At 48.9% G+C, this 22,353-nt stretch overlaps 9 protein-coding genes across 9 annotated transcripts; 5 read left to right on the forward strand and 4 right to left on the reverse strand.

The window, feature by feature from the left end:
* Positions 1 to 437: 437 nt before the first annotated feature.
* Positions 438 to 2,212, forward strand: FPRO_05529 (uncharacterized protein; the record flags this gene model as incomplete). Its single annotated transcript, XM_031229657.1, has 6 exons — positions 438 to 867; positions 920 to 1,102; positions 1,157 to 1,491; positions 1,544 to 1,668; positions 1,720 to 2,018; positions 2,070 to 2,212. The coding sequence occupies 6 exons, from the start codon at positions 438 to 440 to the stop codon at positions 2,210 to 2,212; spliced, it is 1,515 nt and encodes a 504-aa protein (XP_031079872.1).
* An 873-nt stretch (positions 2,213 to 3,085) lies between these two features.
* FPRO_05528 (uncharacterized protein) lies at positions 3,086 to 4,036 on the reverse strand (the record flags this gene model as incomplete). Its single annotated transcript, XM_031229658.1, has 1 exon — positions 3,086 to 4,036. The coding sequence occupies one exon, from the start codon at positions 4,034 to 4,036 to the stop codon at positions 3,086 to 3,088; it is 951 nt and encodes a 316-aa protein (XP_031079873.1).
* A 412-nt stretch (positions 4,037 to 4,448) lies between these two features.
* On the reverse strand, positions 4,449 to 6,138 carry FPRO_05527 (uncharacterized protein; the record flags this gene model as incomplete). The annotated part of the gene is made up of 2 exons (XM_031229659.1): positions 4,449 to 5,646; positions 5,702 to 6,138. The coding sequence occupies 2 exons, from the start codon at positions 6,136 to 6,138 to the stop codon at positions 4,449 to 4,451; spliced, it is 1,635 nt and encodes a 544-aa protein (XP_031079874.1).
* Positions 6,139 to 8,992: 2,854 nt separating this feature from the next.
* FPRO_05525 (uncharacterized protein) lies at positions 8,993 to 11,261 on the forward strand (the record flags this gene model as incomplete). The annotated part of the gene is made up of 3 exons (XM_031229660.1): positions 8,993 to 9,243; positions 9,292 to 10,167; positions 10,220 to 11,261. The coding sequence occupies 3 exons, from the start codon at positions 8,993 to 8,995 to the stop codon at positions 11,259 to 11,261; spliced, it is 2,169 nt and encodes a 722-aa protein (XP_031079875.1).
* A 741-nt stretch (positions 11,262 to 12,002) lies between these two features.
* FPRO_05524 (uncharacterized protein) lies at positions 12,003 to 13,538 on the forward strand (the record flags this gene model as incomplete). The annotated part of the gene is made up of 1 exon (XM_031229662.1): positions 12,003 to 13,538. The coding sequence occupies one exon, from the start codon at positions 12,003 to 12,005 to the stop codon at positions 13,536 to 13,538; it is 1,536 nt and encodes a 511-aa protein (XP_031079876.1).
* Positions 13,539 to 14,022: 484 nt separating this feature from the next.
* Positions 14,023 to 15,465, forward strand: FPRO_05523 (uncharacterized protein; the record flags this gene model as incomplete). Its single annotated transcript, XM_031229663.1, has 3 exons — positions 14,023 to 14,175; positions 14,222 to 14,698; positions 14,764 to 15,465. 3 exons carry the CDS (start codon positions 14,023 to 14,025, stop codon positions 15,463 to 15,465), a joined length of 1,332 nt encoding a protein of 443 aa, XP_031079877.1.
* Positions 15,466 to 15,877: 412 nt separating this feature from the next.
* FPRO_05522 (uncharacterized protein) lies at positions 15,878 to 17,017 on the reverse strand (the record flags this gene model as incomplete). Its single annotated transcript, XM_031229664.1, has 4 exons — positions 15,878 to 16,431; positions 16,488 to 16,626; positions 16,680 to 16,773; positions 16,827 to 17,017. 4 exons carry the CDS (start codon positions 17,015 to 17,017, stop codon positions 15,878 to 15,880), a joined length of 978 nt encoding a protein of 325 aa, XP_031079878.1.
* A 400-nt stretch (positions 17,018 to 17,417) lies between these two features.
* Positions 17,418 to 19,128, forward strand: FPRO_05521 (putative permease of the major facilitator superfamily; the record flags this gene model as incomplete). Its single annotated transcript, XM_031229665.1, has 4 exons — positions 17,418 to 17,596; positions 17,652 to 17,802; positions 17,859 to 17,891; positions 17,947 to 19,128. 4 exons carry the CDS (start codon positions 17,418 to 17,420, stop codon positions 19,126 to 19,128), a joined length of 1,545 nt encoding a protein of 514 aa, XP_031079879.1.
* A 568-nt stretch (positions 19,129 to 19,696) lies between these two features.
* Positions 19,697 to 22,349, reverse strand: FPRO_05520 (uncharacterized protein; the record flags this gene model as incomplete). Its single annotated transcript, XM_031229666.1, has 8 exons — positions 19,697 to 20,405; positions 20,454 to 20,626; positions 20,690 to 20,811; positions 20,865 to 21,060; positions 21,125 to 21,399; positions 21,456 to 22,110; positions 22,170 to 22,179; positions 22,234 to 22,349. 8 exons carry the CDS (start codon positions 22,347 to 22,349, stop codon positions 19,697 to 19,699), a joined length of 2,256 nt encoding a protein of 751 aa, XP_031079880.1.
* Positions 22,350 to 22,353: the final 4 nt, after the last annotated feature.

Raw genomic sequence — 22,353 nt, forward strand, 5'->3', positions numbered from 1 at the left:
AATCATCTTCTAACACTTACTCTCTATGCATGACATTTGCCACGAACCTGAATCATGACATCATTCAGACCACCAGCCCGAACATAGGTCATCTGATGACTCTGTTTACCAGCTTTGTTTCTCCCCCTCATTTAATCCTTGACACTTCGTGTGATCTCCCGGTCAGCCGGCTTACTCAGGGCCAACTGACTCAGGATTGTCAAATGTCCAAGAAGGGGCAAGGAAGTCTCACGTGTCTTGCAGTACACACTTGCATAAGTGATTGACTACCTTGGTAGATCATGCGGGGTAACGATTTCGCCCCTGAGTCAAGATATCAGATGTCAGCATTACATATAGCTCAATAGTCACAGTATAGAGATGCCTTATATCTGCAACTGGGCGAGTGATAACAATAGCACTTACTCTCTTTCGACTATCAGCAGCCAATCTTCACTATGATTACCCCTCCGAATATTCAACCCGACAGCCTTTCTGCCCTTTGTTGTGTGGGTTTATGTGGTGTCGCCACTCACCTAGCTATATTTCGAATTGGAGAGTGGGATGTTGCCGTTCATCGTATTGTTGCTTCCTTCGGTCTTATCTATGCATCTCTCTTTGGCCTCTTAGCCTATCATAGTGACCAGGATCGCCGGAGCCTTCTCGATGCATGGTATATTTCTTCTGTGCTCCTGGCAGCCTTCATAGTCGGAGTATACAGCAGCATGGTCGTCTACAGACTTTTATTTCATCCCTTGCGCCGATTCCCTGGTCCAAGATTTGCTCCCCTGTCTGCGCTGTGCGCGATATCAATGTCGATGAAGAAGTTTCATATGTTTTTGGAAGTGCAGAAGCTACACAAAACCTATGGCGATTTCATTAGACTGGGTATTAACTTAGGTCTCCGTTCTATATCAACGCAACACTAACTCAGTCAAAGGTCCATCCGAGATTTCAGTTGCGTCACCGAGCGCCGTGGCCACAATTTACCAAAATTCGTCTCCTTGTCTAAAGGGTCCTTGGTATAATGTTTTTGTGCCTACTATATCTTTGCATGCCACAAGGGATAAGCAGGAGCATACACTCCGAAGAAAAGTATGGGATAGAGGTCTCAATGCCAAAGGTATGAATAAGTTAATTTTGTGATCATTGCAAAGAAGACTAATTATTCCAAAAGCCATGAGAGATTACGAGCCAAGAATTGAGAAGTATACGGGCTTGTTGATGAATCAGCTGCAACAGAGAAGTGGCAAGCCGGTCGATATCACGGACTGGTGCGGCTTTTATGGTTTCGACGTCATGGGAGACCTCGCATTTGGCAAGAGCTTCAATATGCTTAATGACGGAGTCAAGCATTACTATATGGAACTTACTCAAATGTCTACCCTGTGGGGCAGCCCAATTGGTCGAGCGTCTTGGCTCTATTTATTGATCAAGGATGTACCTATCCTGAATCGCCAGATTGTACAATTCTTAAAATGGCTACGAAAACATGTGGATCAGAGGACAAAGGTAGGCCTGCTGTCTATTTGTATCTGCCCTTTCTCTTCTAACTAGATGGCAGAATGAGCCGCACCTGCCAGACTTGTTCTCCTGGCTCCTAGGTGCCTACAAAGAACAATCAGTCCACACAAAGCAAGACGATCTCAACCTCTTGGGCGATGCCCACCTTATTGTGGTTGCAGGGAGGCATGTTTCCAATTCAAGATATGATAATATTTGGCTGACTCATTTACATAGCGACACTACCTCCACGACCATGACCTGTGCCTTGTTTGAGCTGGCCAGCCATCCCCATGTCTATCAGAAGTTACAGAAAGAAGTTGACGATTTCCTGAAACAAGGGGACTCTCCTCATAGCCACAGTGCCCTTTCTAAACTCAAATACCTCCAAGCTATCATCGATGAGACCATGCGACTTTACCCAGCTATTCCCTCGGGTCTGCAAAGAATTACACCCCGACAGGGCATGGAGATCGAGGGAACATTTATCCCAGGAAACACGATTATCCAAACACCTACATATACACTGAACCGGGGTAGGTGGTGACCCTAATATTTACTGATACATGCCTGACCTTTTTGACTAGACGACAGATGCTTTGTGCGCCCCAACGACTTCATTCCTGAGCGATGGACAACACAACCCGATCTCGTTCGCGATGCTTCAGCATTCGCCCCTTTCTCGATTGGTGAGTCCCAAAAACAGTTCAATCCGGAGATAATTTTCTGACATTATATAAAGGCCGTTATTCCTGTGCTGGAAAGCAACTGGGTCTTCTTGAAGTTCGGCATGTTCTAACCCAGATTGTTTCCAAGTTCAATATCCGCCTTGCGCCAAACCAAACAGTTGAGGCATTCCAAGAGGGGCTAGCAGACGGATTTACACTGCTCTGCCCCAAGCTGGAGATGGTTTTTGAAACGCGGATCAGCTGATTTGGAAGATGACTCGAACTCCATTTTGTAAATATGAGTTTAAAGGGTATCCAAATCCCAGTTATAGTCCCCAACAACAGCATCATAACACCATCCTTGATCATCCTCGCCACCTTGAGAAGGGTCAGAAACTGTGCCCTCCATAACCCTAAAACTGCTGCGGTGATGCGATGGAGTTCGGCCTCGAGATAGGTATCCTAATGAGTTGGTCTGGAGAGGTAAAGGATGAATTGCAGCGGGCAAACTATTTTGCGGAGATCTGGGCACATCATTTACAAGCGCAGGGAAATGATAAAAGAAATCTGAATGCATGGTCCAACAGCCGAGATTGGAGATTGTATCCTTGAATGAGGACGAAAGGCCATACCTGCCAAGCCCCACGTTGACGGAATACACATCACGGAACTCGTAGGGCCAGGTGATGCGCAAGTGCTCTTTGAACATGTGCCAGAATAAATTACTGCAATATCGATGCGGGTAACGTGAAAATTGTTGTCGAAATGCCGGCCTGTAGGTACAAATCAGCTCTTGAAGCTACGTTAATAAACGCTGGTTCAGTTCTTACCAAGCAAAGTAGTCTACAGCTGGATGGCCAGAGACATCTTGTGATGACGTACTTAGGCACGCCAGTTAGTTAAGAAGCAAGTCAAACTAAAGGAGGCACCAAGACTTACGATTTCATATACCACCGTGGTAGAATGGCATCAATGTTGGCCGATGTTGGGTCAGCGTAGGCGCGCATGTAGCGGTGAACCATGTGAATCACTGCGAGACGCTCAACCTGGCCACAACCAGAAAAGCAAATTTCGTCGAGGTGCCGAATCCTCCTCCAAAGTGGTGTCATTCTCCCTGACTGCTCTAGGTGATCCCAGCCGTAAAGTACAACACGGACTGGGACGTCTTCGCTAGCCTCGCACTCCAATTCAAGCATCGCGGCTGGCAGGAGTCCAGTAGGGCCTTTCAGGACCTGGTTGCCTGCTTGCCATATGTTACGGCTAACAACAGATCCGTCCGAGAGCCGCCTTGTCTCTGAGGAACTGCAATCGCAAGGCGATGGCGCTGCTGGTGTCTTGTCATCGGCGTGGTGGGTATTCGATGCACAGTACGTTGCCGAGTCTAGATCTACACAGGTCTGGCTACCATCTAATGCTGTGTCCCCCTGGAAAGTTCCAGTGAAGTTGGGCGAAAAGAGACTAAGCGCATTGCCGGCTGGAGATATCTCCAGCAAGTCCGGCAGCAACGCCGGAGATTCTTTGTAGACAGAACCTGACACGCTTGGCTGCTGTGCCTGAGGTTGTTCTTGTGATACAGTCTTACTCTCCCACTTTTTAGCTTCAGAGAGATGCCTAGTAAAAGACAAAGACGTAGTATCAAGAAAGCGAACCAGCGAGTCCCGCTGTTTCGTCACCTCGGATAGCTGAGCCATCAAGGATAAGGTTTTGTCGTGATCATCCCCGCTGCTCAGCTTCTCGACAAGGTCTTCAAGATACGCGATGCGGCTCTTGGTCCTCTCGCGTGAGACGCGCTGGGCCTTGCGGTCAGACTCCCTCTTCTTGAGCCTCTGGGGGTCGGTTGTGGGCGACCGAGCTCGTCGACAGGTGGCAGGGGTGTTTGCGGACATGGTGGAATTTGAAATGCTTTGGGTTCCACTGGCTAGTCCAGGGAAGTCGGCCCATCTTATGCCTCGGGTCTTGGTGTGGGGTAATAAGGGGCTGGCGCCCCGGCATTTCCTAATTGGGCAAATTATTACATAATGAGGTTTTGTTTTAAAAGTTCAAAGTTTGTTTAAATTGCAGAGTACGATACCTAGTAAGCAGAGATATAGAGGATACATTAAGCTATATATACTATAAATAAATAGCCGTAGGCTTTAACCCTGTCTTTCCTTACTAAATCCAAAATAGATAATACATAACAGTACCCTTATTACTACTTGCAGCGCACTTTTCCCCGGCTAATGCTAGACTACTTTGGGCAGTTTGGCATAAATACATAATGTAAGAGAGACGACATAACAATGAATAGTTACGCTCTCACCGTAATACATAATCATTCACTCTCACCCCTCTCTTCCTAAGGCCCTCTAGGGATATTCTTGGATCGAAGTTGGTCCATCGATCTTCTGCAGCAATATACCAAAATGGAGTACCATTGTTCCTCCAACGTAGTTCCCATTCCTCAGGGACCGGCATACCATCTAACCGTGGGTCTATATGGTGCCGCTTTCCTTCTGGATCCTCAAAGACGGAGTTTTCACCTCGTCTGGAATAGCTTAGGCGCCAACCCTTTGGCATCTCGCCGAGAATTGCTTCGCCGGCCAAGAGTGCTGGATGAGCACAAGGCCCTTTCAGCTTGTACTCACCGTCTTCAATCGACCGAAGAACCATGGGCAGATGGCAGCCAAGGAAGACAACGATTAGGTCATTCGGCTGACAGTCTCGTGGGCCCAGCACGATGTAGCCCATTTTGGTTAGATATATAGAGCGATTGTGCATGTAGTAAGTCAAGTGTGCAAGCTGGCCACCGAGTGTTTTACTGTGGGTGCTGATTCGCTGCGCCAGCTGCTGGTGCGTCTTGTTGATGAATGGGGGGTGGATGAAGAAGTCGTTTACATGCAACATGAGGGAAAATTGCTGAACCTTTTGGAAATCCCAGGTCTCTGGATGGGGACCCAGGAAGCGTTGTGCTGCCTCTAGGACAGTGGTTTGGAGCTGTGCTTGACAATTCTGACTGCCCTGGGGGCCGACTAGCTCAGAGATGTAGTCGCAACGTATACCTTGTAGCAACAATTGCTCCTTGGTAAACGCATGCCCATTTTCGGCGCAGCAAAGGGCAGCTCTACCGTAAGTCATAGGCCGCTGTAGCTGTATCCGCTCCAAATCGGGGATCCATGTCGGCTCAGACGCTGAGTCGCACAGCGACATCAACTTGAGATCCTGATGGTACGTTGAAGCCCGCACCAAAGCATCGCGATGAACGTCCTTGACGTCCTTTCTATAGTCAACCACAATTTCACTAGTAAAGCCGCCCTCTGCGAGACCCAGTAGTGCAAAGACTCTATCCCTGGGCTCCGTCACCTCACAGGCGTGTGTGTAAGCTACGAGAGAAAAAAAGTCCCTCAAGTGTCGGAGCGCTGAAAAGCTGCGTGCGTTGGAAAACTCGACCATAGTATGGATGTCGACTGTGCCAGCCAATGCCTCTCGTTTTGCAGCAATTATCTCGATGGCACTCCTGAAATGCACCCAAAGTATACTGTTGTCTCCTACCAAGAAAATTGTGTCTTTACCTGCCAATAACGCGCTGGGCGTACTTGTATATATCGCGCATTCGCAAAACCTGCGCGGCTCGCTCATCGAGATCCTGTTGATTGATGCAAATTGAGTCGGCCCAGAGGATCTGGTTATTGCTCTGGTGACGGATCTTCCTCAAAGCAGAAGCAAGATTGCGACCGATAGCGAGCGACCCCGAAGACTCCTTGTTGCAAATGCAAGATTTGTCGTGGCCAATCGGTCTTGGATGCCTGAGATCTATATACTCTGGATCTGACTGGTCACCCCAGGTGTACGACATCGCATCATACCGGGTAATGTGATCGCCCGGGATATGCTTCACGACGACGAGAGCGCCTGAGAGGGCGTCTCCCTCTTGAGCTGCTGCATCCAGCACCAACACCCTGATCTCACCCTCCTCCAAACTGTTGTATTTGAAGTTTTCGATAGCCATATCCAGTCCAGGCGTCGGAACAAATGAATGATAAAGCTCTTAACAAAGTCAGGTGTTTATGTGAGATTCAAGGCTGAACCAAACTTCTTCATGCGCCCCACAATAACACTTGTCCTTATCAATCCACAAAATTAAAAAATTGACCCACAGGATGATTCTTTCAGCAGGGGACAGCTTGCTGTAGGCTGTTCCAGGTGAGGGCAGGGCCTTGCATTCCCTCGCCTTAAATCACTCAAGATAAAGGTACAGATCCCTAACACGCTTTTATTACAAGTACTCGATACCCACGGATCAATTATGCAATATGTTCACCGGCAGCAGTTCTACAGCGATGTATACACACTGCAAACCACCAGATCTATATATCCAAACATAAGCAATAATTATCCTCACTTTGAAAAAGATACTGTATCAAATCCTCACAAGCGAAAGACTGTATTTTTGCTTCTCTGATTTCTTATATTTATGTCTCCTATTATGCTTATTTTCATCCGGCTTATCTATAAGATTTGTGTTAGACGTTCTCTAGCATAAGTAAGCCCTTGTGAGACTGTACAACCCTACCGTACTACGTTGAACCGTGTGTTTGCTGTAATGTATCATACATTGTGTGCATGTTGTTTTCCGACTCAAATACACTCTAGATTGCAACACAAGCGGGCTAGTACCGCAACCTGCATTGGCGTCGCCCAAGTAAGTAGTCCATTGTGCAATCGTATTGTTATCAAGGCTCGGCTAACAAGCTGGCTGTGCGTCCACTCAATCATAGAGCATGTTTATCCTGCCGAGCACGAAAGGCCCGCTGTGATGTGGCATTCATGCCTAGTGCGTGCACAAACTGTATGCTTGACAGTAAGCAGTGTGTTGTCAGTTGTCGGCGTCGCTACAACGACAGGTATGAGTAACCCATGGACCCTCTGGTCTGGGAAGTTTTGATCAAGAACTAACATGCAGGTACTAGAAATAACAACAAGGAGCCCAATGTGTCAGAGGCCGAGACTCAGGCCAAGCCTATGTCAGCACCTGAGGAAGAGAATAATCCGCTTCAAGTCTTGACCGAAGCGTATTTGGGAACGCCAAAATCTGCGGAAGCAATGACTCGTCAAAGTCCGAGTCACAATCAGAGCCAAAGTCGACTTGAGGTCGCATTCGTATATTATCCTTTCCTCTGTATCAACCATCTTCGCTCTTTGCATACAGATGACATCAATTATCTGGTCTCAAGGCTGCTTTAAGTTACGAGAAAGTAGCTGCTTGGACCGGTTGGGACATTTTTCCAACATGGTCACCCAATCTTGCCTGTTGTTAATGAAGCCGAGTTCTGATCAGCTTATGATCCATCGACTTCTGGCGGTAAGACCAGTCGAGTCCCTTTTATGTTGCTTTTAGTAATCTTATTCGTGGCTTGCAAGGTAAGTCCTCAACACATTACGGCAAAGCTCTACACCAGTTTCGTCTAACAGTATGTGGATGATGATGTGCTTCAAGGCATGCAACATGATGTCACTTGAGATCTACTTTAATGTTAACAGCTACTTCAGCTTCTGTACAACCAACAGACTGAGTCATCGCCACTCATACTTGCTCAAGTCTCTCTTCTGCTTGGACGCTGGACCCTGCCCACGATGATGATAAGTTCACTAAATATACGTTGGCTACAATCAAGAATGGTGTATTAATGCAATTCCAGATATGTGTGCGGCGCGCGATGTGAGCCATCAGCTGTGGGGTCTATCAACTCAAAATAACACTCTTATCAAAGTCAGTCCGGGCAGTATACAATTCCAGACATTATATAAGGTAACTTACTTTTTGTTGAAGCAGTTCACTAAAACTACATGGCTTCAACAAGCGACCATAACCGTTGGAATTCGGATAAGGTGAATTCCTGAGAAACTTTTGAATATGGCCATAAGAGTGTTCAAGACAAGTGGCGTAAGGGAGGGTAGATCATTATGTGCCTGGACATCCGTTCCAAGACCTTGGCACATAACTTATACCATCTCGATCAGGGCAAGAAAGACATTAAGCTAGTGGGCTAAAATACATATTTTCTATATTTTATCTCGATATTATAAATGTGTTAAGTGTAGTCAGGGCCTCTCTTTAGAAGGATATATACTCCCACGAACTAAGTCTGTATAGTTCACTTTAACATTTTAACATGCGCTCATGCAAACGCTAACCCATTAAATAAACAAAATCTTAACATTGACTAGATGGATCGGCGATTAGATTTATTTAAACCACAGGACGTTGGTTCTCCCTTCACCGAGTTGTGACGTTTCAAGTCAGACACGAAGGGATAAATGATTGGACGACACTCATCCGCATTTGCCGACGAATTGTGGCAACATTAGGAAATCCCGCCACCAGAAGATTCTGATTGGATCGGAGTGAGGACGGATTTACCCGTCTCCCTTCAAGATGCTGTAGGTCTAGTGTTAGGAATGCCTAGACATGGTTATCTCATTCTAATGCTGTAAGGCAATGCCTGCTTTGGCTTTTACTGCTAAGGACACTTAAACTGTGTGGCTTAACAGCCTTTATGCACTAAATTATGATTCTTGTTTTTATTTTTTTTGTTTTCTGCCACTAAGATAGCCAAGGGGTCGAACTAATTGGAATACTCCAGACCCAGAAGTAATACACTGTAGATGTCTTGGGCGTTAACCCGAAAATGCAGGGAGATTAGGTATCTTGGCATAATTCAAGCCACGCAAATTATCCCCCCAGCTCACTCTACTGCCTGATGCATATAAATGTTGAACTTTATTACTCTTTCCAATTCGATATAATCACTCTGTCATTCATTTCTTACTCTAGGCCATTCTTTGGCAGCCACTCGTTCAACATGCGTTTGTCCTCATTCCTCCTCGCGGCATGTGCCTCGAGTGCATTCGGGCAGTTCAACCAGAATTTTAAGAGATTCACAAACACCAGTATTCCTGCCACTACGACTTCTGACTCCGTTCCTACTTCCCTCGATACAAGTGCTACTACAACTGGTAGCACTGCCCCGTCTACTGCACCTGTCTCTCTTGGAACGGCTCAGCTTGGTCCAGGGGCTAGTTACACAACTGCACTTGATGGTTCAGCGGCAGTGTAATTATATCTCAAAATTGCGTAGCAAGAAGTACTGACAGACTGTAGATCTCTCTTCATCCGAAATGGAGTTGCTTCCTTTAGACTCGTGCCCTTCCTAGCCAGTTTCGCGGGTCTTCGTGTCTTTGTTGTCTTCAGTATCCTCGTCAGGCCTCCCCCCGGAGGTCGCAAGCGTCAAGCGTTCGAAGGGTGCAGCCTTGAAGTTCAGTTGGATGGCCAAAGCATCTACAACCAGGTAATGACCAACACGGGTGGAGCAGAGGTTGGACAGAGAAGCAACCCTGTCAGGCTCAACGCCGAAGGTCGCCCTGATCTCGAATACTTCCTGACTTGTGGCTCTGATGCTGTCGAGGTTGTTGTCTCTCATCTCTCTTTTGAGCAAGCTGGCGACGATGCCGAGACCTCGCCTATTGCGCCCATTCCAACTGGCACTGAGACGCCAGGTGTTACTGGCACCAACTCTGAGGGTGTTGTAACAAATTCCGATGGCGAGACTATTATTCCTTCCACCACTGCTGCCCTCCCCGGTACTAACTCCGAGGGGTTCACTACCAATTCCGAAGGAGAGACTGTTCTGCCCCCTAGCACTAACTCTGCTGGTTTCACCACGAACTCGGATGGCGAGACTATCTTCCCTACTGAACCCGCCACTAGCACCAACTCTGAAGGATTTACTACCAACTCGGATGGCGAGACTATCTTCCCCACCGGAACCGCAACTGGCACTGAGGATCAATCTTCTGCTCCAACTGCTACCTCTCTCGCTGGCTTCCCTGACTTCGTTGATGCTTTCACCCTCTTTGGCTGTGTCGGATCTAGTGATGGTTTCCCCACTTTCGAGCTCGCTCAATCAGATACCTCTATGGACCTGGATCTGTGCTCTTCTCTCTGCCAAGGTCGAGCCTACTTTGGTGTCTATGATACGTAAGTCGTATATTTCCTTTCTCACTCATTCTGCAATTACTGATATTTTTAGTGACTGCTACTGTGGTGATGAGATTGATGGCGACGACACCGCTCGCGTTGAGCTAGATTCCTGCGATATTGAGTGCCCTGGAGATGTCTCTCAGTTCTGCGGTGGTGACTCTCAGCGTCGCAGGATGCACCGTCGCCAGACTATTTCTTCTGATCGCCTTCTCACTATTTATGTCGCTGCTGGCGGTCAAACTGATGTTGTCACCAACGAAGTTACTCGAACCGTCACTGATCAATCAACTTTCGTCACTACCTTCGCTACTACAGTTGCTGGACCCGTCACCACCGCCACCGAGCGCGTTGTATACATCTTTGTTGAGGCCGACTGCGGCAACTGCAATGGCCAGTGGGTCTATATCCCTGAAGTCTGTGACTGCCAGGGCGGTTTCCAATATGTTCCATACTTCTGCTTTGCAGGCAGCTGCTCTGGAAAGACCGTGTATAAGTCTGAGGAATGCCATGATTGGTGGAACCACAAGAACTTTTATGTCCCGACAGACTGCGAGGAATGTTCCGGTGGAGAGATCCTGTATACGCCTTGGGAAGATACTTGGGGTACACCCAAGAACTGCAAGCCCGAGGAGATCCCTGCCTGTGAGGGTCGCAAGTGTCCTCCTGTCTACCCGGACAACAACAAGGGCCAGCACGGAGGTGGTGGCAGTGATCATGGTGCAGTTATGCCTCATGGTGGTTCCAACAGTGGTTCAAATGGTGGCTCCAGCTCTGGCGATCAGAGCAAGGGCTCAAACAGCAATGGATCAAAGGGCAACGGCCCCGAGTGCATTGGAGATGACTGCACCGGACCCTATGGCGGCGAATCAAACTCCAAGCCTAATGGTTCTCATGAGTCTGAGGGCGGTGACTACCATGGCGAGTCCGCGCCTGACAGCAAGCCCACAGGACCGTCTACGGACAGCGGCTCACACGGTGAGCCTGCACCTGGTGGTAAGCCTACTGGCGTTCCAATCGTGGTTAACGGCGCTGGCAAGCCAGTTGCTAGCTTGTTTGCTCTTCTGGCTGCACTTGCCCCTGCCCTTCTCTAGATGTTAAATTGTATCCTTTATTCTTGGAATAATTAGTGCACTCATCTTATAGTAAGGAAAGTTTAATTACTCTTATGTATATATCTATAGTTGTTATGATGTAATTTAATTTACTTTAGTCCTCTTAATATCCATCTTTTATAATTTCAAGGCGGCCTGGCAAGTGCTTGTATTCAAAACGTAAGTGGGCATGGCACCAAAGCGACTCAGTCGACTATCAGAGTCAGGCTTCTCCGACTGATCATGGCCACGCATATCATTCATACTCGCGCGGTAGCCATACTCAGAAAGGTACTCGGCTTCTGCTTTCCACTTGGTGGTAGTCTGTCGCAACTCAGGAATAAACAGCAGATTCCAAACACTCAGAGAACTGGATTCTGTCTAATCGGCAAATGGCTATATCATGATACTTTATCTCAACAGGCCACTCAAACAATGCCACCCCAGCCACATGATCTGACAAACGAATGATTTATACCCCCATCGAGTTCTTGTGGGCATATAAATGCTTTCAGCCACAGATCTCGACTGCAAGCAACGCATGGCATAACCCCACTACCGCCCTGTGGCTGCCGTCCATCACGCCATTACTCGAGACTGTGAAAGCGCCATCGCCCCCCAGAGGTTCCAAGATGAATATTTCAAGCTTTCAATTGCTACGGATCCCTCGACAGCGATTTCCTTGTACTGCACTCACCAGTGTGACGAAGATCACCATCCTCAGAGAACAAAGACGGCATTATGTCGGAACAAACTTTCTCAACGAAACATCCCCTCGACAGTCATACCTCAGACCCGATCGTCACAACCGAGTCGGGTGATATTCGGGGCAGGACTGCTGACGATGTTCATGTGTTCAAAGGGGTGCCATTTGCTGCACCGCCTTTCGGGCCCAATTACCTCCGTCCTCCACAACCACCGATGCATTGGGGAGGTGTGCGTGACACACTAAGTTTCGGGCCCAAGTCTCCGCAGGTTCCCTATCCACCGGGAATCGCTGACGGCCTCGCAGAGCTAGTCAGCACTGGTGAAGATTGCCTGACCCTCAACATCTGGACACCTAGCCTTGGCACCGCGGAACGGCCAGTAATGGTCTGGATTCCTGGTGGTATGTTTGAATTCCATGCCACTGGCGCTGTAGCCTACTACAATGGTAGTAGGTTTGCCCGAGATGGCGTTGTATGTGTCACCATCAATTATCGCGTTGGTGCCCAAGGATTTCTCTATGTAGACGATGGCATCCCCAACCTTGGCCTGCTTGACCAAATCGCCGCCCTCGAATGGGTGCACAAGAACATAGCCGCATTCGGCGGCGACCCAGGCAGGGTCACTATTTTTGGAGAGTCGGCTGGTGCCATGAGCGTCGTCACGCTACTTGCTGTCCCCAAGGCTAAAGGGCTGTTCCGCCGAGCGATTGTGCAAAGTGGGAGCAACCCAAAGCTGAATTCGACAGCAACAGCGAAACGGATCGGACAGCGATTGGCAGAGATCTTGGGCATTGAGGCTACATGGGAGGCCATCAGCATGACACCGTCTGATCAGATCCTCCATGCTCAGGCGCAGCTGCGAGACGAGCTGGTCGGGCGACCTGACCCGACTTTCTGGGGCGAGGTCGCGCTTAGTTTTATCCCGTGGGCACCAACAATCGACGGGGATATTATTCCGGTGCATCCAATGGATACTATCCGTGCTGGTGCTGCAGCCGACATCGACTTGGTCGTTGGCTCCAACACCGAGGAAACACGTCTTTTCTTAGTTCCAGACGGCTCCATTGATCGCATTACGGAAGAGAACTTATCCGCGATAGCTGGCGTGTACGGCTTGTTGCCAGAGGGCATCGACGCGTATCGTGAGTTACATCCGGGAGCCAGTCCTGGTGAGCTATTCTCGGCGATCCAGACCGACTGGTTCTGGCGGATCCCTGCTATTCGCTTTGCCGACGCCCATGCAGAGGCAGCTAGGGCTTTGACCTATATGTATGAATTTGCTTGGCAATCGCCTCAGATGGGCGGTCGCCTCGGCGCATCCCATTCTTTGGAGATCCCCTTTGTCTTCGACACGCTCGGCCTTGGAACAGAGCCCCTTCTTGGCCCAACTCCTGCGCAAGAGCTCGCTGACATTATGCATCGGGCCTGGGTGGCGTTTGCCACAATAGGAGATCCTGGATGGCCGAAATATAATGCTAGCCGCAGGTCAACTATGCATTTTAATATAGCCTCCAGAGCGGTGAATAATCCTCTTAATATAATAATTAAGCTTTGGGATAATATATATTAATATATTTTTCTCTTTTATTTTTTATCTTATTTAAAATAAAAAAAACATATATTTACTTTATAACGTTATAATTAATAGTATTATTTTACTTAAGTTCGTACTTTATAGACTTAATTAAATCTAAAGGTATTCAATATATCTTAGACCTATCTATCTTTATTTTATCTCTTGCAATTTTATAGGAATCTGTCTGCTAAATGTAAAGATCCCGTCTGCCGAATATGAAGATCCCTGCCGTATTTCATGTCTCGCAATCTTATAGGAACCCGTCCGCCGAAAATGAAGACCTCTGACGCTGTGTTTCCTTATATAAAGGAGTTTCGGGGAGCAGAGCAACTTCGAAATAATAGTATAAAAAGGCCAGACCAAAACCATCTCTCAGCTAAAAGAAACTCGAAATACACTCTACCCTGCATACGGCAACCCTATCTCAAGAACACTCAACCTCGTAAATATTCTATACTTCCACAAAATTACAAGCAACATGCCCGGAGCCCCGATTGAACAAGCGGCTACTATGCAGCAAGAAGCCCCCAGTGGCCTCGACATCCTCGTCATCGGTGGAGGCATTGCTGGTCTCGGCTTCGCCATCGAGGCCTACCGCAAGGGACACAACGTATCTATCATTGAGCGCTCTGTACACTCCCGAGAAATGGCCTGGCTTTATGGATCGCTGCCGCGAGCACCGGGTTGGACGTGAAGGTGTTCTCCACTACAAGTACGACGGCACATACATTGGCTCCAACGCATTCCCTCTTGCCATGAGCCGGGCTATTCTTCATGACACTCTGAACCAATATGTTCGGGGTCTTGGCATTGAGGTCAAGTTCTCGACCCGCGTTGTCGACTATTTCGAGACAGATGATCATGCCGGTGTCACCTTGGATGACGGCTCCAAACTCTGCGCCGACGTCGTGGTTGCGAGTGACGGTGTCGGCTCCAAGTCTTGGAGTCTGGTTTCGGGATACAAAGAGAAGCCTGTTAGCTCTGGCTACGCCCTTTTCCGGGCCACTTACCCCGTAGGCCTTGCTCTTGACAAACCTCACATCGCCGAGGAGTATGAAAACGTGCAGGACAAGTGCAAACTGTTTGCCGGCGACGGGGCTCACATTATCATCGCCAGAGCCGGTCCCAACATGATCTTCATGCTTACACACAAGGTACGCTTACATGATCCTTCTCAATTCGCTTTGCTGCTTGCGGACACTGATGATCTTTCTCAAAGGATACCGGCACCGCCGAGGAAGAGTGGACAAAGCAGACATCTGTCGACCACGCCTTGCCACATGTTGAGGGCTGGAGTCCCGAAGTAAGGGACATCATTGAATCCGCTCCCAACCGTCAAGCCGTCGACTTTAAGCTCATGTGGCGCAACCCCCGCGATAATTGGGCCTCACCCAAGAAGCGTGTCATCCAGATTGGCGATGCAGCTCATACTTTTCTCCCAACTTCTACCAGTGGTGCCACGACGGCACTAGAAGACGGCTTCTCACTAGCCGCTTGCCTGCAGCTTGCTGGCAAGAAAGACGCGCCTCTCGCAGTTACAGTGCACAACCACTTCAGGCAATCCCACGCACCCTATCCTCTGCTTGACGAGGCTGACCCATTTAACTACAGAGCCGAGCGTGTCGCCTGCGCCCAGAGGATGGGCTTCAAGAACCAAGAGCTCTTCCACAGTGCTGACTGGGATGCTGTAGCTCGGGATCCTACTGCATTCCTCACGCCGGCCGGCAAGTGGATGGTGAACCATGATCCGGAGACTTATGCTTACGACAACTATGCTGCATGCGCGAGCCACTTTACCGATGGAACGCCCTTCCAGAACACTAATGCCGTCCCTGGTTTTATCTATAAGCCGTGGACAGTCCAGGAGCTCTTGGCTGCTTCAGATCGTGGTGAGCGGTTAGTGGATGAGGGAGACTGGTAGAGCTATAGTATAGCTAATATAGTTAAGTGTAGCAGGCCAGCTAGCTGTTAATGGTTTCTATAAGATTTAATATTTATCTTCTTAATTATGATTACGGCCATAAAGTCAGCAGAAGTAGGTTGCGTTATTACTTATGAAGCCTAAAGGGACGAATTATACAGAACATTCTGTCCAGTGTTCTCGCAATAGTAGCTGCCGGTTGAAGATTCGTCTGCTCCCTGCTCAGGGTTGGTATGTAGTCCGTGTAGAATATTTTATAACTTAGACCAATGCCATCCATAGCAGTAAGGTCAGGCCATTATATCGACGGCTGCCCCTGTATTTTCTCAATACCCTTTCCTGTATGCCGTCCATCCGATAATCGTGCTTACTCTATACGTGCCCCATTTCTGTTAAGTTTATAGGTAAGGCCTTATAAAATTGCTATAGCATTTGGTGGGCTTGCAACACCACCTGGTATATCAAGAGGAACACTTGTCAAGAAGAATGACCAGCGGTTATTCTCTTTACACTTCTCAGCCAATCTCTCCAGATCAAAGCTTTCGCCAATTGGCATGCCCCAGCCACTGAGAAACACCTCGTGGAGGGCGACACCTGCTGGCCGACAGCTGGGCCAAGCCTCATATGCTACTGTGTCACTTGCGACAGCAGCGAATTGGTTCTCCCAATGCCATTCCATCATCTCTTCAGATGCCTCTACGCCGCAAGATGTCCGAGCTTTCCTGTGAGGCAGTGCGGCTTGCTCTTCAAAGTTTAGGCTTTGATACGCCTTCAACCATCCGGTGCGTATAAAGAGGATATCGCCGCTGCAAAAGGTAGTTCCCTGGTGTGCCGCGACGGCTTTTAATTCCGAGAGGGGGATATTGAAAGACTCAAATGGAGATGTTGTGTTGATGCACATGTGTTCGGCATGTGTAGCCCAGTCTAGCAACACCCCTCGTCCAACGATACCTCGCTTCGAAAGGTCTGATATGCGACAGCTGGTTAGCAATAAGTCGAGGGTTGTATAAAAATTCGCTTACTTTGGATGCCGATCTTTTTCGTAGGGTTAGTTCCCGATATATCGTCTTGAGTCACCCCATTGTAGTAGAGCAGACTGTCTTGGTACGGGTAATGTCGCAGGCCATCCCAGTGACTGGACCCTTGGGTATTCATGTCGAGCTTTTGAATCCCTGTGAATAACAGCAAACGGTTGAATTGCACGAACTACTCACCTCATCATCATTTGCATGACCTTTGGCAATAATTCTATGACTACATGGCTTCCTCACTGGATTCATTGGTTGGCTGAATGCATCAACAGCCAGGCTAACGAGGTCAGAATCACAGGCCAAGGGTGTCTTGAAGAGGCAGATGCTTACTTGAGGACAATCTGTTCGCCAGTAATAATCTCCTTGGAGGCATTTTTGACAATGGCGGGTGTCAGAAGATTGAGTGTTCCCAACTCATCATTCTTGCCCCAGAGACCCCACGCTGAATACTTTGGATCGCCGCTCTGTAAAGGCAATTGGCAGAATTCAGGCCTTGTCCGGCTATTCTCAACGCGGTCCATGTTATTGTCTAGTTTCGTTCTCCAAGACTACTGACCTTGTAAGAGCATCAAAATATGATATGGCTCAGGTTATTGGCAATATAGCATGGCTGCCTCGGATTTGATACCGGATCGGCATGTTTGTTTAGACGCCGACATGCCGACATGCTTTTGCGGACTCGGTATCTTCCCGAGGCCACTCGACACAGATTCCGGTTACCCCAGCATTCCATGACTCGTCTGCCTCTACCCCAAAGACGAACCCTGTAGATCTGGGGAACTCCGAACTCACAATCGAATCGACTTATAAAAACGATGCCTTGACCCTTCGTCAAAGTCAACAGCCAATATCCCTTCAGACTCTGATCGGAAAGTCACACGAGACCTTGAGGACGCAGAGTTGCAACTTGTTTGTCAAACCATGACCGCACATGACTCTCCAGTCAAGTCGGCCCAGCAGACTCAGCTGTCGCAGCACGTTGAGACTATGGCTCCCGTAGAAGATGATATCAAGATGGAGGGTGGCAACGTGGAGAGCCGCTGGACGCCCGAAGAGGAGCAGAAGGCCCTCCGCAAACTCGACTGGTGTCTGATCCCCTTGTCAGTAACCTTTCCAGCGAACGAGTGAGATTTGTGCTAACAAGCTGCGAAACAGGGTCGGCTCACTTTATCTCGTGTCTTATATCGATCGTGGCAATATTGGCAATGCGTACACCGCTGGTATGGGAAAGCAATGGGGCATTACATCTAACGACTATTCTTGGATTGTAACTGCATACTACATTGCCTACATTTGCTTCCACTGGGTGCGCAGTTCTATCCATGACCCAACAAGTACATACAGCTAACAGAATGTCTCCAGCTTATCCTCGTCTGGAAGTTCATGCCCCTACCGGTAATTCCACCGCCCCATATCTCCCGCAATCTGAAGCTGATAATGATCCCAATAGCTCTGGACATTTTGTATGGCCTTTGGATGGGGTACTGCTAGTATTTTGCAAGCCGCAACGACCAATTTTGCAGGTATCATGGCTCTCCGGCTCCTGATCGGCGCATTCGAGGCTGGTTTTGTGCCTGCAGTTGCGCTGTATCTGACCTTCTTTTACCATCGACGCGAAATGGGCCTACGCTATGGCCTGTTCATCTCCTTTTCGCCACTGGCCAACTGCTTCGCTTCAGCCCTCGCGTACGGAATCGTACAGGCAAAGACAAGCATCCACAACTGGCAGCTGTTGTTCATCGTCGGCAAGTATCTATTCCCTGATACCGTCAATCGGTTGCTAATTGCTCCTTCAGAGGGTATTCCCACCTTGCTCCTAGCGATCCTTGCCTACTTCTACCTCCCAGCGTCACCGTCACAATGTCGATTCCTCACCCCGCGACAAAACGAAATCATCAGCCAACGCGCCATCAAGGGCCGCGGGGAGGATACTGAGAGGAAGCTCAACTTCGCTCAAGTCTTTGCTGCGTTCTACGACTACAAGAACTACTTGCAGGCATTCATCATCTTTTGCCTCAATACCGCTTTTGGCTCGTTGCCGGCTTATCTCCCAACTATTCTGAAGGACATGGGGTATACTTCTATAAACGCACAAGGTCTCTCTGCCTGCCCATACATCACCGCTTATTTTGTCTGTGTGGGCATGAGTATGATATCCGACCGAGTTGGCCAGCGAGGTCCCTTTGTCTTTGTCTTCTGCTGCGTAGGTGCGGTTGGCTACATCCTCCTGTCCATCATCCGTACCACCGCCATTCGCTACTTCGCAACATTCCTTGTCTGTGCCGGTGTCTTCCCAGCCGTCGCCCTTACTTTCACCTGGGTCACGGACAACCAAGGCTCCAGCTCCAAGCGAGGTGCAGGGCTTGCCATCTTCGGCATGTTTGGGCAATGCGGACCTATTCTCGGTGCTCGATTGTTCCCCAAGTCAGATGGGCCATTTTACCACAAGGGAATGTGGGTTTGTGCCGGTGTGCTCCTTGCCGCAGCTCTTATGGCCATCATTCTGAGCGTATGCCTTCGCATGCAGAATCGACACCGCGACAAGGTCCATGGCAAGAGTGACCCTGATCATGTTCCTGCTGATATTGCCGAGAAGGGCGATGCTCACCCCATGTACCGATTTGTCCCGTAGGCGCTTATCTTTCTACAAGCCGGGGTTGTTCTTGATGGCATTGGAGCTTCTGGTCCCGTTGTCAATCATTTGTTAGCTTTCGCTTGCAGGGTTCAGTGGTTCGCATTTGTACAAGTAGTTCCGAGGGCAATGGTGTTGGAACAAGGATGCAAGAAGCGTTATGTGGTTGAACCAGATAGCGATATTCCGGTTTAATCTTTAGCTCAGTTAACAATTGACCTTATTGTTAATTATTAAGATAATAAATAAACCTGCCGCCAGTATTTTGGTATACTTCACCTTGTTCTAAAGGTCCCCTTCTGGAGTCCATTATGCTACCTTATTTATACATGCCAAAGCCGCTACAAGATACAGACCACTTGATTAGCTTAATGTATATATCTACTTCATCTTCAAACCCTGTCTCGCAGTAGAATTCATGGGCAGTTAGCTCAGAACAAATATACAGGACTGTGCCTTCTGCTTCGTAACCTTTAACAAAGACTTTTGCATTTGTCCCTTCGAGGACGTCTTGGTCAAAGAACAATACATAGACATTTTGTTTAGTTTTATTTACTCCTTATAAAACCTATTCATTATGCTCCATAGGCCCATGTCCCTGCGTATTGCCAAATATCTCAGTCATATCCCATGGGAATGAATCAGGATGAAACCCAGCCCCGGTATCAAGCATTCCAAAGCTGAATGGGCTCTGGTACCTCGACATGAAGCCAGATACCCCTTCATTTACACCCTGCGCTCCAGTGACCCCAAAGTCTGCAGCGAGTGGAATCTGGGACACGTGCAGAGGCTGCGGCGTGGCCACATTTGTGGACGACTGTTCTCCCCTCTCTTGTCCGGCCTGCTGTATCTCAAAAGCTGCATTACCACCATATGTTCCCAACGGTCGATTCGTAGACGCATTGGGGGTGCCGCTTACTTCCCAGACTGTAAGCTGCCTTCTGATTGTATCCAGACTTCGACCACTTCCAGGGGTGTGCTTAGCTTCTTCCTGCAGCGTCCGAACCGCCATTCCAAGTCGTCTCGCGGCTTCAATCCGGGCCTCGGCTTCAGAGCGCCGCATATCGAGCACATCCACCGTAGCTGCTGTATATACGCAGTAGCTCACTTGATATGTCATCAAGCGATGAGGAAAGCTTTTGGTATAAAGGTCGTGAATTGTGTGTATCCTTTTGGAGTGGTCAACGCATGTGTCGAGCGATAACTTGCGGAGCGAGGCGTTGGGAGAGTGGAGGAGTGGCCGGAGAAGGAGGATGTGGAGTGCGTGATATAGAAAGCTGTAGCTAGTGAGTTGCTTGGTCAACTGAAAGAGTTGCGGGACTTACTTTAGAGAGGCGATATGGGGCGGTGAGCATTGTGACAAACCCTCTTCGATCTTAAGAGAGGAGGGTAGCTCGCTATACCATGCTGTAAGTCTATTTGACATGGCCTCGATCTTGGGATAGATATTCTCTGTATATTCGTGATCAAAGAGTAGCATCATCATGTCGGTCGTTATCTGCAATTTATAAGTGTCAACATCCTGGCTACCTAAATAGCGGCAGAGTAGTATCCTACATACCACATGTAGTTGACAAAATGCGCAGAATGTTGCCGTGTTATACATTGGTGTGGGGTTATAGGCAGCATTAGTAATGTCAGCATCAAGGGGCTGCCAACTGCGTTGATTGTCGTAATGGTCAACTGCGCTCCAAGGTCAGTTTCGAGGGTGCATGCACTTTGACTTCATAACTCACGAATTTCGTCCGGTCCGTAAGGCGACCCTGTTAGTGATGGTGGTCGTCCAAGAGCAAGGCTGAGCGTCTTATCCCATATAAACGCCGAGTTATACAGTCGCTTCCTCGTCTCAATCTCAGAAGGAGTCAAGTTCTCTAGTTCAGCGATTCGATTCGCATTGAGGTGGATCCCAATATCAACCATCATTCTGATCGCCTGTAGCATAGCCAACACTCGATTAGCCGTAGCAGCAAACAGATATAGAGCCAGATGGACTTACCATACCTGTAAAAAGCCACCCTTGGGAGCTTCTACCAATGGCACATTGCCGTCCTCCAAGGATCAGAAGTCCCTGGATTGTTGGTATGCGCGGCTTGGTATTATCGAGCTCGTCCATGAGTAGCATCTTGGCTCGAGAGAAGAACTTGTCGCCCATATTGGAGTCGATAGAATCGCCCTCTTGGCGACTGAGATGCCGGGCAGCCAGAGTAAAGATTGCCATGAGCAAAAAGTCGGAATAGTATGTGCCGTTGAGCGCCATGTCCATGAGGAAGACTGCCACGTACCCCGGTTACTAAAGAACAGCCTTTGAAATGAGGTAGGCTACTTACCTGGTCGATAAATGCAGTTGTGCAGTGGATGAAGCCAAGTCCAGTACATGTCAAGCAACTGCCAACCCGTCTCGTCCGATATCCCAAACGCGGCCATGGACTTGGATTTGGCTAAGGGGACCCATACAGTATCGAGCAAGTCATACTGAGACCTCAAGCGCTCGACATGAGCCGAGTTCGACGCCAGGACCCCAGCCGACCCAGCGGGACCTTGAGTCGTAGGGGGCGATGGAACACTTCCAGTCAAAGGCGCAGCATGGAAACGACTCGTGGGGCCGTTGTAGGTTATCGCACCGTCTTCGCCTATACCGACCTGTGACCAAATCGTGGCATCGATGGTATTCGAGCGAGCATCGCTGGGTGAATGCTGGGTCAAGTGTTGTTGCGCAAGGGAGGACAGTGAAGCAGCAGGCGATGCATTCTCGTCGATGGAGCTCGCCGCGTGGATGGTCGATTCACGTTGCTGGCTGCTCAGCCGCTGGTTCTGTCTCTGGCTCTCTCGAAGAGCAGATTCAAGCTCTTGAATACGCGCGTCAGACGCCTGGTCATTTCTCGTCTGGCTATTTGCGGGCCAAATGCAGGTGTTATCAGACCTCTGGCACGCGCGACAAGTGGGTTGTTCTCCAGTACACTTGATCTTTCTAGACTTGCAGCTCTGAAACATGCAGACTGTGGTTAGCCTGTGTACGATAAGGAGGGAAAAAACAGGCGGACTTGGCACGCGCTGACATCGTTAGCAGGGATACGTTCCAGCAGCGGCATCTTGCCGGGCACTCACAAACCATAACGCCGAGGGTCGCGCCGGTTGGGACGACGTCGCTGCGATGGCGCTGCTTCCGACGGACTCGGACTCACTCGAGATGGTATGTCGCCATCTTCTGCAGTTCTATCCATTCTT

Source organism: Fusarium proliferatum, assembly GCF_900067095.1.
Source record: "Fusarium proliferatum ET1 genome assembly, contig: FPRO_scaffold003, whole genome shotgun sequence".
NCBI classification, from domain to species: Eukaryota; Fungi; Ascomycota; class Sordariomycetes; order Hypocreales; family Nectriaceae; genus Fusarium; species Fusarium proliferatum.